This window comes from Oxyura jamaicensis, chromosome 1 (assembly GCF_011077185.1).
Source record: "Oxyura jamaicensis isolate SHBP4307 breed ruddy duck chromosome 1, BPBGC_Ojam_1.0, whole genome shotgun sequence".
NCBI lineage: Eukaryota > Metazoa > Chordata > Aves > Anseriformes > Anatidae > Oxyura > Oxyura jamaicensis.
In genome coordinates this window covers 128261484-128280736 of record NC_048893.1, presented here as the reverse complement: position 1 = coordinate 128280736, position 19253 = coordinate 128261484, and the positions used below count along the sequence as shown (strand labels likewise).

Below are 19253 nucleotides of genomic sequence, written 5' to 3'. Positions count from 1 at the left end.
TAAAAAAATTAGAAGACTTCATGCCTTTCCAATACATTTTTGTGCTTCTAAATTGAGGCTTCCTCAACACTGAAGGTATTCAATCCCATATCTCTTAAATCTATATTGAGATTAATGTTCACAGATGCCTTATGCCTCATGGCCCAAACCAAGTCTCACTCACACTGAACCACTGTTAACACCATTGTTCTTTTACTTTTTGTCTTTTACTTTTTTTTTTTTTCATATAAAAATCTAATGCTAAATCAAAGGTTAAAATGTAAAGAGTTTCATTCACTTCAGAAAGCACAATAAAAACAAAAAAGCACAGCATAACTTGGAAGACCCACCATCAGCTATTGGGAGGGACCAGGGCTTTCCTCCCTGTAGAAAAGACAAAGATTAAGACTGAAGTTCAGAACACTGTGCTGAAGATCATAATTTTAAATGGGCAATCAGCCCAATAACACAAGAAAACATTGCACCGTACATTCCTGTACCTGAACGTGCATTTCAACTCTGGGAAAGCAACATGTGAAAAGATATTAGAGATGGTGTTATGAGAATTTTGCCAGTGTATCAATGCATAAGCAACCTGTGCATGTTTTTTACTTATCTTTATGAGATAAAGTCCTAAAGATCACAAAATGAAAAATTGCACAAAGCAGCTTGAAAACATGAGGCACCAGGTTTTCACACATCTCTCTGCTGATTTTTCAAAAAGCTTGCTGGCCCCTGAGTATCTACCAACAAACAAACAAACAAACAAAACAAAACAAACAAACAAACAAACAAAAAACAACAAAACTATAAATTGAATGAAATATAGAAGCCACATAACTCACAATTTGGCAGTAAAACTTCAACAAGCTCAATAAAGATGACATTGCTGAAAGTCTAACTATAATTGAGAAGATAGGCTGATTGGTCAATCCGGTCACATTTACATTTCATCCTTCAAAAGATGTCCAGAAAAAACTTAATATATGGTAAGGACACTATTTCAACGAGACAGACATAAGCGCTGTAGAGGAAGACAGTCTATGGGATACAAACGAGTCTCTGTGCTCCTGCAAGAGTATATAAGATAAAGGAGATAGAATAACCCATAAGGCTGTAAATCTGGCCAGAGACTGCTTGATTTTAGTGTAACTTTTGGGACCCACTGCTCAGTGGGAATCTTTCCTCTGGGGAAAGTGAGAAATAGGATAACCAATACAGAGAAAGAATAAACTCATGTCCAGAAAACGCAACAACTTCAGCTCCCTGCCTGCTCTTTGAAAGCCATCATTGGTGAAACTACAATTTGCTCAAGGCAGTCTACTAAATAATTTACAACATACAGCCTAAATGATTTTTCCTTGTTAGATGTGCATTAACACATGGAAACCTAACACATGGAAAACTTTATCTGGCCTCAGAACAACAAAAAAAAATTGACCCCTCCCATTCCATTACCTCAAGTCAGACTAGAGTTCAGATGACTGTGACGATTCTACTGTCTTCTGAAGAGGCTGTTCTATAGCTTAGTCTAACTGCTTAATCACAGCTTGGCTTTGAAACATAACCTTGAAACAATGATTATACAAATATGGGCTTTATCTATTACTTTCATTGCTTGCATCTCAGAAAACTATTCCTCAAAAATCTGGCTTTGTTAAACATGGCATTATAAAATGCTACCTCATTTCTAGTCACAAAACTTTGAAAAATCAGGGAAAAACCTTCATCTAAGACTGCACTCTATATTAAAGTAACATGCTTTACTTTTACACAAAGATCACAATTCCCCCAGATTTCAATAGATTCCTATGGACCATGCAAAGTGCCACAGACCACAGAAGCTATGGTTTCGAATGGATGCTTTTATTGATTAATCAGGCATTGAATTATATATTGTAAAGTGAACAGATTTTCTTTGTTAAAAATTGTCCAGATGAACACCATTCATAGTAAACTTGTTTCCTCATAGTCCATACAGAATACGAAATAATTCAAGAAACAAGAAAAAAGGAGCATCTGACTAGTTACTGTCATTCTGTATGTGCATGTATGTATGTATATACACACATTACACTATATTTGTACATACACTAGTGTGTGTATACCCATACATATATATACACAAACACATAAGCACATAATGTACTGACTAAATTAATACTGTACTGAAGCAATGTGGCTTAGCTTCAAATGAAGTATTCTGTATTAAAATATAAATGATACAGCAAGGCCTGTAGATTACAGACCATTTGTTTTTCCTTTCACCAAAACAATGATCTGTCTTTGAACTCACAGTTTATTTTTAAAATGAAAATATGTGAGATCACTGGGGATCTTTCCAAATTCATGGTATTAATTCCATCCAGCTCAATCTCTGCTAACATTTTATGGCCAAACACTGAACAGTGTTTTCAGTTTGTCCACTACTTAAATCAGCTTCTAGAATTAATATTTCTGGCAAAAGAGGAGGCACACAGCTTTGCCACTTGTACTGTGGTAATATACCCTTTCCTGTTGGATGAAAAATTGGCAAAAATCCTACATTAAGACTCCATTCCCCCTGTACATTTTTATCACTACTCCATATCAGTCATCACCTGTCAACTCATTATAATAATTTTCATGCCATCTCAGCTACCTTCCAAACAACCCAGGCCAGATTATCTGGGCAATGCACACGAGGTAGTAGAGGTAGCAACGTATTCAGATACAAAACACAATGTTTGGGGATTAATTTACTTTTTCATTTTTGAGCATATCCATTTATTTATTACTAAAGACACAAAGATAAACACTGCAGTACACTGTATGTACATATTTTCTGGTATTTATGTCAATTCTGCACCAATCTTTCCTGTGAACCATGAGATACTACTGCATCAGAAAGCCATGGTACCAGCATTGTACTGTCACACTTTTCTCCATTTAATTCACCAGTTAGCAGAGCATGTAAAGTGAAATGAAAGGTATATGGACAGACATTTATTTTCTGTTAAAAAATGGAAAAATAAACCCTGTAGACATGTATGTGTTCATTACCTTGCTCCTAAGTTTTCTATATCATAAGGCAAACTGTAGTGCAGCTTTGTACCTGCAGAAACAGTATTTTTAAAAATCTGAAGCTGAGTTTGGGACCATTTTATTCTGGACCCATTAGTGAACAAAGTGCATTAAAGCATCCATTTCGAAGGACACCTAAAGCATGGTAATTACTGAGAAAAACTTTTTTTAAAGCTGGTATTCAACTTATCCTCTTTCTACACAGACAGATTTTCACCACTTGCATAGTAACAACAAAACACCATAAGAAAACCATTCTTTTAAAGTTGTCATATGCCTCAAACATCTTCCAAAATGATCATTTTATATAAGTATTGTAGTAGTTACAAAGCGTTTCTACTCTGTAGAAAGGAAAGAGAAAAAAAATGCTCCTGATTCAGCTTTGAGATAAAATAGGTACAACCTCTATTGACTTCATTGAAGTTCATCCACCAACAACAAGATGAATGTAGGGCCTGCCTGTGCAGATTCCTACTGCTGCTGAAAAATTGTTATTTACTCCTCATTCACAAAGAGAACTGTGCTTCCCCAAACAACCCAAGACAAAGATAATTATGAACAAACTCCAGCTGTAGTGTTTCTCCATACAGCACATGCAAAATGAATTTCCTTGCTTTGTTATAGATACTACATAGTGTACAACAATGAAACATTTGTATTTAATTTAAAATCAACAGTAAGGTGGCTCATGTCTCACTTCTGAGTTATTGGCTGGGCTTGCTGTGTTGAACCTTGTAAAAACAGAAATAAGCATTCACATGTCTACCATCAGAACCATGACGTCTTCCGTTACAATCAAACCTTAAATGATGCAGTGCTTTATCAAATTAGTCTACAGTCAGACCTTGGATTGGCTGCTCTCCTCCAGTGTTGTTGATTTTCAGAGATGGTATCAGTCTTTCACATCCTCAGTGATTCTACAATGTTTCCCAAACATGAGAGTGAAACACTGCAGATGGGAATGTTGCCATCAATAAAATAAATCACCAGATGATTTATACACTCACATTTCTAGGAGATACTCCACATGAGTTTTATGAACAGAGAACATACTGCACCATGAATAGAAGTAAATTAAACTTTCTTCGTTTGCTGTGTTGGCTAGCTCCACTTCCTTGCTTGTTTATTTTCATTCTATTTGGTCTGCACATTCCCATGTGGAAAGTAGAAATTAAGAGACCTTGCGTTCAATAAGATCAGTAATGAGAGCACTAATATTGGCATGAATAAAACCAGCAGTATACTGACTTGTCCACTGCACAGTTTTCTTCCTTCCAATTTCCTGCTTTTATCCACTGTAAAACAAAAAGATGTAGAGGGGCTGATGAAACTTTAATGAATAGGACCATCAATGTGCAAAGCAAATAAGTCATTTTCCAGGTATCCAGGCTTTCCCTTTTCTCTCCCTCTCTCTCTCTTTCTTTCTTTTTCTTTTTTTTTTTTTTTTTCCTTTTTTCTTTTTTTTTATAAATAATTTATAAATCTTCCTGTAAGATACTAAATACAAATCAAAACAAAAGCAACTGCAAAAAGAGTTCTAAAGTATTATTAAAGCCACTTCTTGTCCTGCACAAAGTACTTAGGAAAGACAGATTCTTCCCTTTTCACTTCTGCCCAGGTTCGACAGCAACAACTGGGATGCCATGCAGTCTGCCAGCTCTGGTAAGCTGCTGCAGGCAGCTGCCCTCAGGAAACGCGTCCTCCTACCTTTTAGATTGTAGCAGTCATGCCAGCTGTTCAGAGGAGTCTAAGTGGTCAGGGATAGGCAAGCCAGTTATAATGGTCAAACACTTATTCCACACAGTGAATGTGGGGCACACGGGCTGCCCAAATGTAATGTCAAATGTGTAAAGGTGCAGGGAGTTCAAGGCATCATAAAAGGCGAGGGAACCATTGTCGTAGTCCAGCAAAATGCCAACACGGCGCAGGTGAGGCGCAGGCTCTATTGGGATTTCCTTGCTGTTGTGTCGTACCACCCACGTGTTGTTACAGCGGCACAGCACCCAGGAGGCAGAGTTCTTCCCAATCCACTCATGCTTTGGGGCTGACTTGTATGAAATACCAATGGCATACCTGCAAAACAAAAACAGCTCAGGAAAGTAAGTGCCTCCTGCCCTGCCCTGCTCATAGGCTGGTGTGTCAGTCAGAGAACCCACTGGAACTCCCCAGTCTCTTGGTTGTGCTGATTAAGTTCTAAATAAGTGAAATTGCAATATAATATCGACACAGGTTTAATTAAAGTTTTTCCCATGTCCCTCTTATTTCCGACATGTCAGGGAAACTTAACTGTCCCTCACTTTGTTTGTAGTTTGGCTGCTATGGTAATTTTTTGGAGCATGTGCCTCTGGTATTCTGAAGGAAAATTATTGATTACTCAGCAACTTAGGGTTTAAATCACTGGGCCTCGCATTTCCACTTCTAAACAGATGAATACAGAAGAGTTCATTGATTTTAAAATACATTGCTATATGTCAAAAAAAAAAAAAAAGAGCATTTTTGCCATTCCCAAATATGTTTTGCCAGATGTTGGTGTGATTTTTAGATTCAAATGAGCATTTTTTAGACTGGATATTGCACCAAGTGAAGCATTTACAGGTGAAGACATTTGCTCTGCAAGCTGTAATTTATGGCAAAATGTCCAGGGTAAAAGGATTGTGAAAATGTTCTCATTAATGGACACCCAGGGCAAATACCTGTTTTCTCATGTATTAAAGAAATGTAAAAGTTCCTCACGTTCTAGAGACACTGCAGTATTTGTTGGGCTTTCAACCAGCAGAGATTAATGTGCCATAAGTTACTCTATTTTCATTCCTTGAAGCTGGCAAACAACATTTTTCTTGCTTAAGACAGTGGGCATACCTGAAGAGCTTACTGAATTTTTCCTTTCTTAACTTCCCTCATGACTGCCGCCTTTGAATCTTAAAGGATAACATCTCTTCTACTGACCAAAGGGACCCTGAAACCCAGCCCTTTATGGCTGAGAGGATCATTCAGGAATAGAATAATGTACTCCTCCATTTCCTTTCCCAGGCTTCACATCCTGGGGCATAGACCTGGCACTACTGCTCCCCACTCATTCCCCTGAGCTGTATCTGACTTCCACCCCTGTGAATCTGGGTCATCAAATTGTCCTCATATTCTGTATTTTTTCAGTTTTGCTATATTTTCCAAAAGAACGACAGCAAGATCTTTCATATCTAATACAGAAATGATCACACTTCAAACATTTGCTCTGTTATAGAAACAAGATGAAACCTTCTTAGCTTTCCAACTCACTAAAATTTTTGAAATGTGTTTTCTGTAGATTCAAAAAACAACCAACCTCAATCATGGAGGAAAAGTCCTGTATGGGTTTCTAAATATAAAAATGTTCTGTCTGGCAGAATATGTTCCAGAATCTGAAAGTGCTGGAAATTGGGAAAATAGCCTGACAAACTGTGTAAAAGTATATGCTAGGTCTGCTCTTATACCATTCCCCATGCATCTGTTACCACTCTCTGTCAGAGGAACTGTGCTGGAACCTGCATGGACCTTTGGTGTGAACGAATGATTACTTTCACATATAATCTTACATACGTACCATGTACTCCCACTTATAACCACTTCCCAGTAATGCCGTCCGCTGTCAATGAACACATTGCCAGCTACTCCATAGCTCCCTTGGCTCGTGAATCGCTCTGGTGTATGACTCTTTTTGGAGGAGGTTTCATCACGTTCCACTGTCAAGTTATCATGAGACACTTTCAATTTTCTGTGAGCAGATTTGGGGTCCAGTTTAAATGGCTGACCTATATAAGCAGAGACAAAGATAGCAGAACAGTTTGTCTTTAATTTTAAAAAGAAGAGTGAATAGAAAGCATAATAAAGAAGCATACAAGATTACATAATCGTATTAATCTCCTTATCTGAAGTGTTCTCAAGATAGACTAAGCAATTCTGCTCCCTGTGCTAGCTGGTTAGCACTGTCAGTTTACTGTCAGTCTCATTGTGCACTAACTTCCCTGTGTTGATAATCCCTGAAAAGAGCCCTGCGTAATCTTCATGCCCATTATCCCTGACCTAGAGGTAACCTGAACACTCTTAATTCTTGCATGTAATTGAAACCAATATACATGCTAATAAAGGTCTGAGGGTTGCTTTTTTCACAGCATATTAGATTTAGAATGTTACATTCTATTAATTCACTAGGGATAAAGCTCCATAATAACATCTTCATCATAGCTACAAAAAGTATGATTCCAAATCCCACAAAATGAGTTTGAAAATAAGCACTAGCCTTGTCTGTTCGTTCACTCACAGCTTTATTTATAAGTACAGTCAACAATTCAGGACCTTTTTGGAAGGATTCCCATGGGGTTCTATGGTGCTGGATATTGTGCATTAAAAAGAAGGAAGTGAACTATAACTTGGACCAAATAATATAGTGTAAAAACATTACTGAGGCTGTTGCTCTTGGCAAGTATCTTCAGCTGTAGCACAAGGTTTGTAGACAATAACAGGAAGCTTTTTGGTAAACTGAACCCTGTAGATATCTAAAGTCTGCCACAATTCTGACAAGCTTTCTGCTTGTGTCAAAAAACAGAATGATCATTTACCTCCACCAGGAGACAACTAGCAAACTATGACTCTATGTGTGATCCAACAAAGCCCTTTTCCCTTCTTAATGTCTTTCATGTCAAGGAAAAAAAAATGTAAATGGAAGATTTGATCGCATGCATAGAAAATAGAAATGAGAACTCCCATGAGGTCTGTGACCCTCTGGCACTGACAAGTGTACTTCAAATAAGATGTAAATTGCTCAGAGTTTATGAAGGAACAGTTAAGTACTTCTCATGCAGTAAAACTGAAAGCATTAGTGTGGGGGCAAGAAGAAATTAAATTCATCTGAGCAGGGACAGTCATTGATTCAGATCTGTAGGAAAAATGAAAAGCAGAAATTTAAAATGGAAGATGACAGATGCAATGCTAATTCTCAGTTAACATAATTAGAGATGGGTTGGTAATAAGACAATGAGTACTTTTAGTGTCAGAGTTATAATCTACTTTTATAATGTGTATTTAGTTATATACTATGATGAAGCATAAGATAAACACATTGGAAACTATTTGGGGATGTTTTTGACTATTTTTTCTTACTGCTGAATAGCAGTAATATATCTGCAGCCTGCCTCTTTAACTGATTAGTAGCCTTTGTGTTGTTGAAGCAGTATCTGAAGGATATCTTTCTCTGTACAGAATCATATCTGCTTACATCATTTCTCAGTCACCTGAGAGGTTGCTTTTGCACCACACTGGGTCACAAAAAGACAAAAGGATGAAGGGTTGCCATTTCCAAGAGGGTCTTCTGGTACTGCATTTCCTTGTAGGTTATCAGATTCTTGGTAGCAGATGTATGGTTTATATGAGTAGCTTTTATACAGGGGTGTAAGCCAGAAGAAGCCCCTGAGCTGGTATGTGCCATTCCCTGTGGCCCCTTTCTTGCAACACTCAGTATCACCCCTCTTTGAGCACCCTCCCCCTCAATAAGTAGGTTTCAGAGAGTGCACAGATCCCATTGTTCCCTTTTCAGTGCTCAAAGTTGTTCTTGATGACTACAGAACTGAGGGATTGGCTGGGACACAAGAAAAAGACTGAAAACCCATCTTAAAATTGCTATACTACATCTGCTAATAATTTGTGTAACCATTGTTTATTTTATTTTTTGAAGTGGGATCTCTGACTAATCTGCTACCTTGTTGAACTCCATAAAAACTGAGAGGGGTGGAGCTAAGGAAGTTTTCCAGTGTGCTAAGAAAGAGATCATCTAGGAGAACAAAATTAAACTAGCATCTTAAGAACACAATACAAAAATAAAAAGCTTTATTGCTAACATAAAATGTTTTTACTTTGTAGAGGAAAAAGAATAGGAAAAAGAGGAAAAGAGGACATTAAACAAATCCACAAAAGACCATTTTCAAGCATTTCACATGTGATGGCTCGGTTCCTAAATGACATTTTCAGTGACCAAAGTACAGATGCTTCTTATGATAATAAGTAATTTCTGCACTAATGAAGACTCTGGTAATCTTAAATTGAGTTAAATAAGTGACTTTCACTGTGGGAAGCACTTTAAACAGGTTAATCTGCTCTACAGTCTTATGTCTTTCAAAAACCAAACCTAAAAAGGAAGGCAAGAAAGTAGAAGAGTGTGTGCGTGCTGGATTTCATGTTACTCACTGTTTGTCTTGAGCTTGCCGGGCTCACTGTTTCTGCTGCCAGCCTGATTAATGGCCTTAACAATGAAGATGTACTTAGTGCCACTCTGCAACCCATGCACGGTGTAGTGGTTTTGTTTGATATTGGGAACAATCATCCAGCTGTCGGCTGAGTTACATAAACCTGCAATTTCAAACCAAGCACATTAGTCATAACATACTAAACACTTTGTAACAGGGGAACATTTAGAGTACTCCTGAGCACCCAACCATTGATACGAAATACACTTCTATACCTTTTAAAGTGCTGTTACATTCACTACGTCGCCATTTTATTGCACTAACTCATTTCACCAGCACTCAGCCAGGGTACCTTTTAACTTCTTGCTACATTAAGTCAACCATAAAAATTGGCTATGTAAGAAATAACTCAGTGGAGGCATGAGCAATCTGGGAATTTTCATATCCCAACACAAGGAATTCTTTATTGCTTAAGGGCCAGAGGATTATGGAGATCCCATCAATCTACTTTTTAGATTAATGAACTCAGTGTAAGCCTCAAAAAACTAACATAAGTAGTAACGCTCAGAGTCTTATGGAGCCACCTTTGCTGACAGTCATTGGGTATGTTTTCTCCAGGACCTGAAGCAAATTGTGGGAGGCCAAACAGGGTGAAGTGTGGGTTCCAGCACAAGCTTCAACTTCTACATTCCAAAATTTTCCAGGATGTAAATTAAACAGTAAGTTTAATAGATGTAACTTTTTGATTTATGCCCTCATGGTTAGATGTCACATGGGGAAGAGCTACATAATTTTCTAGTTACAAACTATTTTGGGGTACATTTGATGACTACCACAGAAGTATAACATGTAGGAAATAAGTAAGATAGGGTAGAAGCAATATAATCTGCAAAATATGAGCATAATCCATTAAAATGAACTTATTCAATTGCATAAACCTTTCTTACTGTGAAATAACTGCAATGTCAGAGAATCACCCATAGTACCCACTGTACATTTGCAACAGCTCCCAGTCCAATGGATCCTCAGTCTGATAACTTTTTGTTATAAGTGTTTATATAAATAATAAAGTTTACATTTGCAATATATATATATGTTCACAACTTTTTATAGTTATACAGCTAGAAAAAGATACTCACAGATGAAAATATAAGCATGCATGTGCACTAGTAAGGCTGGAAAACCTAAACAAAAAATTCTCAACTGGATGGAACTTACATGCTTCTTGATCTTACAGACTTCTTGATTGGACTAGATGATCTTTCAAAGTCCCTTCTAATCCCTAACATTCTGTGATTTTTTCCTTGACTAGGCATAGAAAATGTTACCAATGCTAATGTGCTATTAAGCTAGCTTTCAGCTTCTAACTCATGTTTTACCAGAAAACCAATAACTACTAGTGGAGAGAATCTTTTAGAAGCCAGTAGTAGTACTTTTAGCTTAAATATTAAGCAATATAAAACCCTTACTTTAAGAAAAAAATAAAAGGTTACTAGGCACAAAACTTTAAAGAAAATGACCTGTGAAAAAGATTTATAGACTCATAGAGAATTCATAGCCATACTAGAAGTCTCCTTCTTAATTTGGGATGTACTTTTCATAATAAAGGAGCATTAGGAATATGATTTAAAATTCAAACTTCAATCTAAAAATTATGCAGTGTTTGTCTCAGATTTCTCTCATATTACATAGAATCCTTGAGAGGTAGGAAGTAGGAAGAAAGGAAATAAAAGTAGCAGCATCCTGGCATAAAGTATTTCAAAGACTACTTTTCCCAGTAAAAATTCAGCACAAGCATTACAGGTACGCTCTTTCTGTAGCTGAACTACCACATTGATTTTACATTGAGACCATTTACCTGGCTCAGTGGTGCTATTGCACAGTAAATGTTAAGCTAAAATAAAGCAAAATAAAGAACTGTATTCAGGAGACAAGGATGACTAAGGAATCACTTACTCAGCTGCCTCTGATGGGTTATCAAATAACATCTGTAAGTCTGTAAATGGGATGAATCCAGGCAGTAGTTCTTGAAGGGTCTGCTTCTTCCATGTCCATACACTTTGAAAGCTGTGGTCTATGGTATACATAGACCATATATAAAAAAAAACACTCATGCAGACAAAAAAGTGCCCAGGTTTCTGCTAAATCATCTAGCAAATAGAGTTGTATCAATCAGTACAAGTCTCTAAAGGGCACATTTTTCAGTCTTACACTTTTGCTGTTACCTTCCAGAGGCTAGTCAGTCCTTAACAAAGTACAAAACTTGTATTTATATAGGTATATGAAGGACTGTAAAAGTACAGATGTGTTGCTATGAGTCTCTTCGCCACTCTCTCCTGTCTTCCCATAAACGTGGACTCACACATATCCAAAACTCAGTACTCTGTAGATACTTATACAGAGTAAATTATTGTTGTTATTAAAAGATCTAGTTAATAGTTAATTTGGATTCCTGTGTACAGGCACAACCTCAATCTTTTTAGGTGTTGCTAAAGCACTTGCTGCTGGGGGCTACTGGCAAAATGCTCACAGGCATTCACCTGACCTAGCACTGAAAAAAGAGGAGCTCCTAGTTAGGAACTTACCTAACCTAACCTCTCTCCACAGTCGGAAGAGGGAGATGGGAAGTGTCTGCTTCACCTAATTCATCTTCTAGCAGAAGGCTCTATCTTCTTTGATGATACAAGATGCATTGGGTTTTTCTCCTTTGTCCTTCCTGTCTTAAGCATCCCAGACTACTGGTGTTCAATAAATACTGGATGCACAGTGACTAACTTGGTTACTTTGCTCGATAAACCTTGTTGGTCAGCAAGCTCTCCACATGCCTCCACACCAACGTGTCCATGTGCTTCCTGACTGTGATCTTGATGACAAAGTTCAAATTGAAATTTGATTCCAAATTCTGGTAATGAAATTTTGATGATATTGATACTCCAAGTCCAAAATCTTTCAGAAGGAAGAACAGTAACTAGTGACAGCCAAGGTAAGCTTTTAGGTATGAAAGAATATTTTGTCACTATATCAAAACATTTTGTCTCTAGTTCTACCCTAGCAGAACAACCTTTCTTCTCAGAATGCAAAAGAAGATAACTAAGAATGATCAGGGAAATGAGCAAGCAGCCTGGTAACGTGGGCATCTGGGGGTAACTTGCCCTTTCAGCTGCCAGTGGCAGCAGGTTAAAGTGGAAAAGTACGTATCTTCTCACTGCTGCAGCAGCAAAAACTAAAGGTCTGGTATTGTAGCCACTCCTAATCCAGGCTACGTTCAGGTTTCTTGTTTCAAAAACTCAGGGCTTTTTACAGGGTTATGCAGGTGGTAAAACAATGTATTTTTAAAGTGTAGCCTACAAAAATGTAGGGAATTTAAATTACATCCTGGAATGGTGCAGTGAGCACAGTGATGTCCATACAGGATGTGTGAGTTTTCAAAACAAGTTTCTCAGAATCTGGAGGTAATAATTTGTAAAGCTGTTTCCCTGGTGTTGGCTGTTGATGAACTTTAAAGAACAGATGGGAAAAATCCCAAGGTGTAAATCCTCCTAAAATTTACACTGGTAGATTTTAATAAAATATATCTTCTTGAAAATCAGGAGCACAAATTCATAGGAAGGTTATTTAATCTCTTGAGTATTTTAATTTTTTTTAAATGCTTTATTTAAATAATTACCAATTCAAATTGGTAGAATAAATGCAGTAGGTGAAGGCAACAGATAACTTTATACACCCCCTTGCATTCCCATGTGAATGAAAAAAAAATATGCAGGACTTCTGCAAAACACATACCTTTTATTTTATTTTACTTTTTTTTCTTAAACAAACACTCTTTTAATACTTTTTAATAGGCAGTGTTCTTCATTTTATCCTAAACTTGCTTTTGTGTCATTAAAATATACTTGCTGAAAAACTCAGTATCATTTTGAAAATTATAAGGAATCTGTTTTTTAATAAATTAAAGCTTCTAGAAAGAGACGAAAGATAGACTATTCAAAAATTCATTGGTGATCATCAGCCCACAGTTTTCCAGGGAAGCATGAGCTCCTAATTGTCTTAGGACAATTACGTCTACAAAATTTTATCCTATCTCATAGGAAAAATAATCACAAAACACAGGTAAAGCTCTGACAATACACTCTATCCTTAACAGAGTTAATTTTACTATTTTGCCAATGTAACTAACATAAATTCCATTTAATGGGAAAGAGAATTGTTTACTCCTTTGTGTCTTGAAAAGAGTCTTGTGTGTTTTCCATGAAGACATCTTGTGTTGCAGCTAGTGAAAAGCCATGTGTTTAAATTTTAACCTTCCTGAAGCACACTAAAGAAATTCCATGTAAAGAAAAAAAAAAAATCAAACAAAAAATATTTCAACATTTATTGGAATGAGATAATGAAATTATATTGCTAGATAGCTAGTGACAAATTTGAAAGCCTTTACAACATTCCGATTGCAGATGATTAGCTGCCTCTCAGAAATGTAAATGCATAAATGGTATAGCTCTGGAAACAACTTCTTTAGTAAAAGTCTGTTCAATTTAAAGTACTGTATTGCTCTTACACACAGAACAGTGTTGCCAAGCTTTTAATAGCCAAGCAGTTTGGCCACATTTGGAAATAATCTTTCCTGTATGAAATAGGATTCAAAATGAAATACTCTAGTTGGACCTTTTCCATCAAATGTTAACTTCCCAATTTTTCAGTTAATAAAAAAGAATATAGTTGATTATGTTGGATAGAAAATACAGTAGAAAAACTTAGCTTTGCTTGTTTTTGTTACTGAATTCTTAGCAATCTCTTAATGATATATGCCTCTGGTGGAGGAAATGTTCTGGTGTGGAAAGTTCAGTCAGTCTGACTACGTGGTTTTAAGAAACAGATTCCAAAATAACAACGTCCTTTAGCATGGTAGGTGGGTTTGTATGCAAAGTGATTCCTATTGCCTCAAGGGAAAATAGCTTGTTGGTTTTTTAACTACTTCCTCCCAACTAATCCATAGCTACAGACCTGATGATCTATGAACCTATTTACTTTACCTGCTACGGGTAACACACAATAGCAATGGAAGCTTTTGGGGATATGACAGAGCAATTGAAAAAATATATATGCAGCAGCATATAAGTGACATAAATAGAAATAAATCTGTGGTAATCTAAATTCTATTCCATTACAATAGGATTAAAACAAACAACAACAACAACAACAACAACAACAAACAAAACAAAACAAAACAAAAACACTGCAGCTTCAGTCCATCAAAACATCAAGGCTGCAGTACAAAGTCTAGCTCCACTTACAGTGAAAAGAGCTCTCTGTGTTATTCCACACTATTACAGTACACTCCAATATTCTAGGAATGATCTTGGAAAATCATCTATGAAAGTAAGGAGCCTCATACCGGACAGAGGATATAATCCAACAAAGTGAAGAAATATCCAGTCATGAGTAAAATCATGATGTCAGTGGGCAAAGCTCCATTAGCAGTGGAAGCTAGAATGAACTTGGAGATTCCTATCTATCAGAAATTTGGGTAGGTCTGTAGCAGCTCTATTAGATTTGGAAGGGTAAAACTCTTCCATTGGAGGTATAAAACTCCTCATCAAATAATGAGATAAAGAAAGCCTGACAAGATTTAGAAAAACCTTCCATTTATACTTCACTTTCATAAATTTGTATTTGATTTGGATTAAATTATAACTTTCAATGAAATTGAAAGTAATAGCCAGGATATTTATGTAAGAGCTAGCTGCAGTTAAACAAACAAGCAAATAAATATTTGGGCTAATTTTTCCATTTCTTTCTTCTTCCATTTCAGATCCTAGGAAGATTTTATAATCAAAGTTTCTTACAGTGTTCATTACTTTTCTCTTCAAACTTTTAATGGCACCATTTTTTGCAAAGTGATAGAATGAAAGTTCAGATTGCACACTGAGTACTTCATGCCATACCCCATATTATCATATTGTATCTCTGAAAGAAAACTAATTGATTGTTTTGCAGATCAAAGCTTTCACCTCCACATGGGAAAACTAAAATACAGTCTCAAAATGCCTTGTTATTTGTTCACTAGTAAGCAAAAAGTGTTATATCATAAAAGCGTGGAAATGGCAAACTTTACTGTTGCCATATTCATATGTAGTAGCAATAACTGACTTTTATAAAGTCTTCTAGCATAAAGTCAGAGACAAAAATGGATCAGAAAATGAGCAATACACTGCATTAAATTATTGAGTACTGTCTGCTTAATAGTGGAAACAAGGTAAACTTTTATTTCCTTATCTAATTGACTCCAATTTGTTCCAAATTACTATTAAAATTTAGGTATCTAACTTGCTCAGATGTAGGAGCATATATTGAATTTAGTTTTTGTTTTGTTTTGTTTTGTTTTTTTGTTTGTTTTCTTCTTTTTCCCCAGTATTCTAGAATTTTATCATGTGTTGCACAAAATTAGGCTATCTAGTGAGATACTAAATGGAGGTTTCAACAAAACATTAATTAAATATTCAAAGGTCCACTTTATTTTTTGGTCAATCCTGAATATCATAATATATTCATAATATGCTATGTCAAAATGGTGCTACAATACTTGCACATGAATCCTCAGATATCCTTTCAGATGACTTGGAAAACTAACTTTACTTTAGTGATGGAGAAAATTAGGTGCTCACAGCAGCAGAGTCAGCACAAGTTTATTTTAGTCCTGAGACTTGGCAGAGACCATACAATTTTTCCACTGATATAAAGTATGTAAACATGTCTATTGCACTGACTTACATTAAAAAATCTCAAAACAAATTTTGTAATAGTAAAATATTTTCCACATTGGGGTGGAAGCCTATCTAGAGCTAAGCCTATCTAGTTAGGTGTGTGGCTAGGGTTTTGAGTGGTGGACAAAAGCAAGCGCCCAGGAAGATGTTAACTGACAGGGAAAGCACACAGTGACCATTTCTCATCGTGCTCTCCCAGGCTCCAGTACCATACAGCTCTGGGACTTCCTGAGCCAGGAGGAAGTATCTGCACTTCGCTGTTTTCATTGGATTTGTCTAGCATAATCTGTCCAGTCATCTCTTCAACTTAAACTTCTAATCAATAACCCTTTGTGACAATGAGTTTCACAATTTAAATATGTATTGACTTAACAAACCCCGTCTTTTGACTGATTTGGTTCATTTCAGTCTCCTGCAGATTCATAAAGCCACTATATGTCAGATAGTAGCATTCCTATTAAACATATAGGGATCAGGACAAAGTTAAATGACTTATTCAAAAGCACACTAAGTCACTGAACCCAGAAGTGCTGACTGCCTAGCCAAAGATTAGGCAATTTTGGAGTGTTTTCTCAGAAAACTAGCTATGTAACAACAAAACAATCCAAGGAATAATATGTAAGTTTGTTCGTTCAGGAAATTCACAAAGTCAAAACAGTGTGTGTATTTAGTAAAATGTGTGATAATAGAAAATATGAAACAATGGTAGCTAACCTCATTGCAAATCAAACAATGTTACCATACTGATCATTGTTCCACTGATGTTTGCTGCCCTAGTCTGTGGTATACAAAGTGAGACCTCTCTTCTGTGTCCTTGCAGACAGTAAAAAACAGAGAATACTTAATGTGTATTTTTGACAAAGGCCCAGTTTTCAAGGGTCATGTCATAAATAACAAGGAGGCTGCAGTGCTAGTTAACAGTTCAACAAAGGGTCCCAAGTGTCTGACTATCCTGGACAATGGAACTGAAGTTTTCATCCCTGAGGCTACACCTGCAGCAAGGCCTCTATGATGCAAGAGACAATTCCTGGAAATATGGACCAATACATGTGCCACTGGGAACGTGCTGGCTATTGCTTTGGATTTAAAATATTGGCTTTAAATCTTCCTAGAAAATATGTCTTTCTTTTGTTCCTGACATATGAGTACCTTTATATTTGGAAGAACTTAATTTGCAGTGAAACCATAAGGAAACAGATCTAGAAATGAGAAGATTTTTACTTACTAACAACATTAGCTTGTCCAGTGAAGATGGTGTACTGCAGCTCATAAGAGACCACGCTGAATTCATCATCCGATGTCCAGTGGACAGTAATAGTATCATAAGAAGCTGTACAGAGCTCTTCTCGAATGGTGGGAGGGTTGGGAGCTGTCAGATACAACAGAGGAGGCTTATCAACACAGTAAATTATTTCCCTTCTTACCTGAGATTTGGGCATGCATGTGACGTATGAGTTTGCAGCCCTACTGACCAACAGACTTTACAATTAATTTTTTACTAATTAGATTGCTATTAAATTGTTCCTAAGGAATTCTTACTATTAATATAACCACCTAAGAGCTCCAGATTTTGAAAAAGTTTTGTATTAAAGAAACTTTAGTTTCAGACAAGCTAGCAAAAATTAAATGTTGGCAGTCATGTTAAACTGTGACTGAGTGGGTACAACTGATATGCTGGTTTGCTAGGTTTGTTTCCGATCATCACATTAAAATTATCAAAGTTTCATGGTTCCATGGGAAAGTCACTATTGACTTGAAAGCAGTGTTTTCCTAGCTTATCTTAACAGAGATTAGCATAAGTGGTATCTAAGAAATATAACTTTGGGGAAGCCTCTAAACACTCTTTCATGCTTTATTTTTTCTCTCCAAGTTCATTTAAATTTATTCTTAACTATCCTTTTTAATATAGATGCATATAATTTCTGTTGGCTATACAACTTATTTTTTCAGTTTTATGTGAAGAGTTCGTATCATAACATCATGGCTTCATGGCTGTAGGAGTTTTGCAACCTAAAATTCAGTATAATAGCTAATTAAATAATTCTAGAAGACAACCCAAACACCTTAATAAAAAATTGTCTTTTTTTTTTTTTTTTTTTTCCCAAATCAACAAAGAAGATTGCTTGAAATGAAATAAAAAACAAATGAGTCATTCTTTGGGCTTTCCTGCCTGCTTGTCTCAGTGGGAGTCTAATTCCTAATCATCTTCCCTACACGCCACCATCATGCAAAAAAAATAATTCTTGTGCTTAATAGCATTCCTTCCAGCTGTCACAGAGTGAGGAAGGAGGGCTCTCAAGCTGAAACAATTACAATATGCCTAAGTTAAAGGAAAAGGAAGGTAAATCTGAATGGTATTTTGGCTGTCAGTTCTTTACCTTACATTAATCACAAATAATGTCGTCAAAAAAAAAAAAAAAAAAAGGCACTCTGAAGGAATTCCATCTTTCCTTTTCCTTTTGCAACGGCTTTTGTTTATACATATAAAACATCTCTTTTACTTTCCACTAAGAATTTTCATAGTTCATATTCCTGGTTTTCTGATATATGTTCCCAAGGATTAAAGTACAAATGCATTTCCAAGCAGCCTCTTTCAAACAAGGGGCATAAGGAAATGTTCAAATGTGTTTCATGATATGACCGTGATTTGTGATGCTCTAAATATTGTAGCACAGAAGCTTACCAGCGACTTTTTTTTTTTTTTTTCTCAGCAGAAAAACCTTTGGGACAGATGGATATTAATAAAGGAAGAGAGAGAAATGAACTAAAATAAGAACAGTCATCTCAGGAAGGGTATATAAATAAAAGGAAGAAGAAAAAAAAAAAAAAAACTCCTTGAAAGGCAAGTGTGTTAATATTCAACTACAGTCTTCTTCAATCTCCTTCTGCACGTAACAGAGCAAAACCCTTTACTTGAGAATGTACCTGTTATTACTACAACACAGATAATAAATACTAACTTAATGGAACACAACAATTACTGAGTGTTTAATGAACTGTAGACTACATTTCAATAGCACCTAAGTCTCTTCAACTCCTTTGAAAATGACAGCCTTGATGCTCTCTTTATATGCACACCTGGCTGGCCTTATAGAAGTCTGGAGATTTACAGGCTTTCACACAACCAGGATGACAAAAAAAAAAAAAAAAAAAAAAAAAAAAAGAGAGAGAGGAAGAGAGAGAGAGATCTGACCTGAGCAGGACGTCTTTTCCCTGGCTCCCTGGCTCTTGTGAT

General features: G+C 36.3%; 1 protein-coding gene across 6 annotated transcripts in view; it reads right to left on the bottom strand.

The window, feature by feature from the left end:
* Positions 1-1824: 1824 nt before the first annotated feature.
* The window catches only part of MID1 (midline 1), a 240142-nt gene continuing 222713 nt past the window's right edge, over positions 1825-19253 (bottom strand). For all 6 annotated transcript variants that reach the window (XM_035341835.1, XM_035341756.1, XM_035341678.1 and 3 more), the window contains exons 7-10: positions 17244-17387; positions 9259-9420; positions 6623-6830; positions 1825-5115 (exon numbers count right to left, since the gene is read on the bottom strand). In XM_035341835.1, coding sequence (XP_035197726.1) covers positions 4767-5115; positions 6623-6830; positions 9259-9420; positions 17244-17387 — 863 coding nt within the window. In that variant the 3' untranslated portion in view covers positions 1825-4766. The remainder of the gene's footprint in view (positions 5116-6622; positions 6831-9258; positions 9421-17243; positions 17388-19253) is intronic.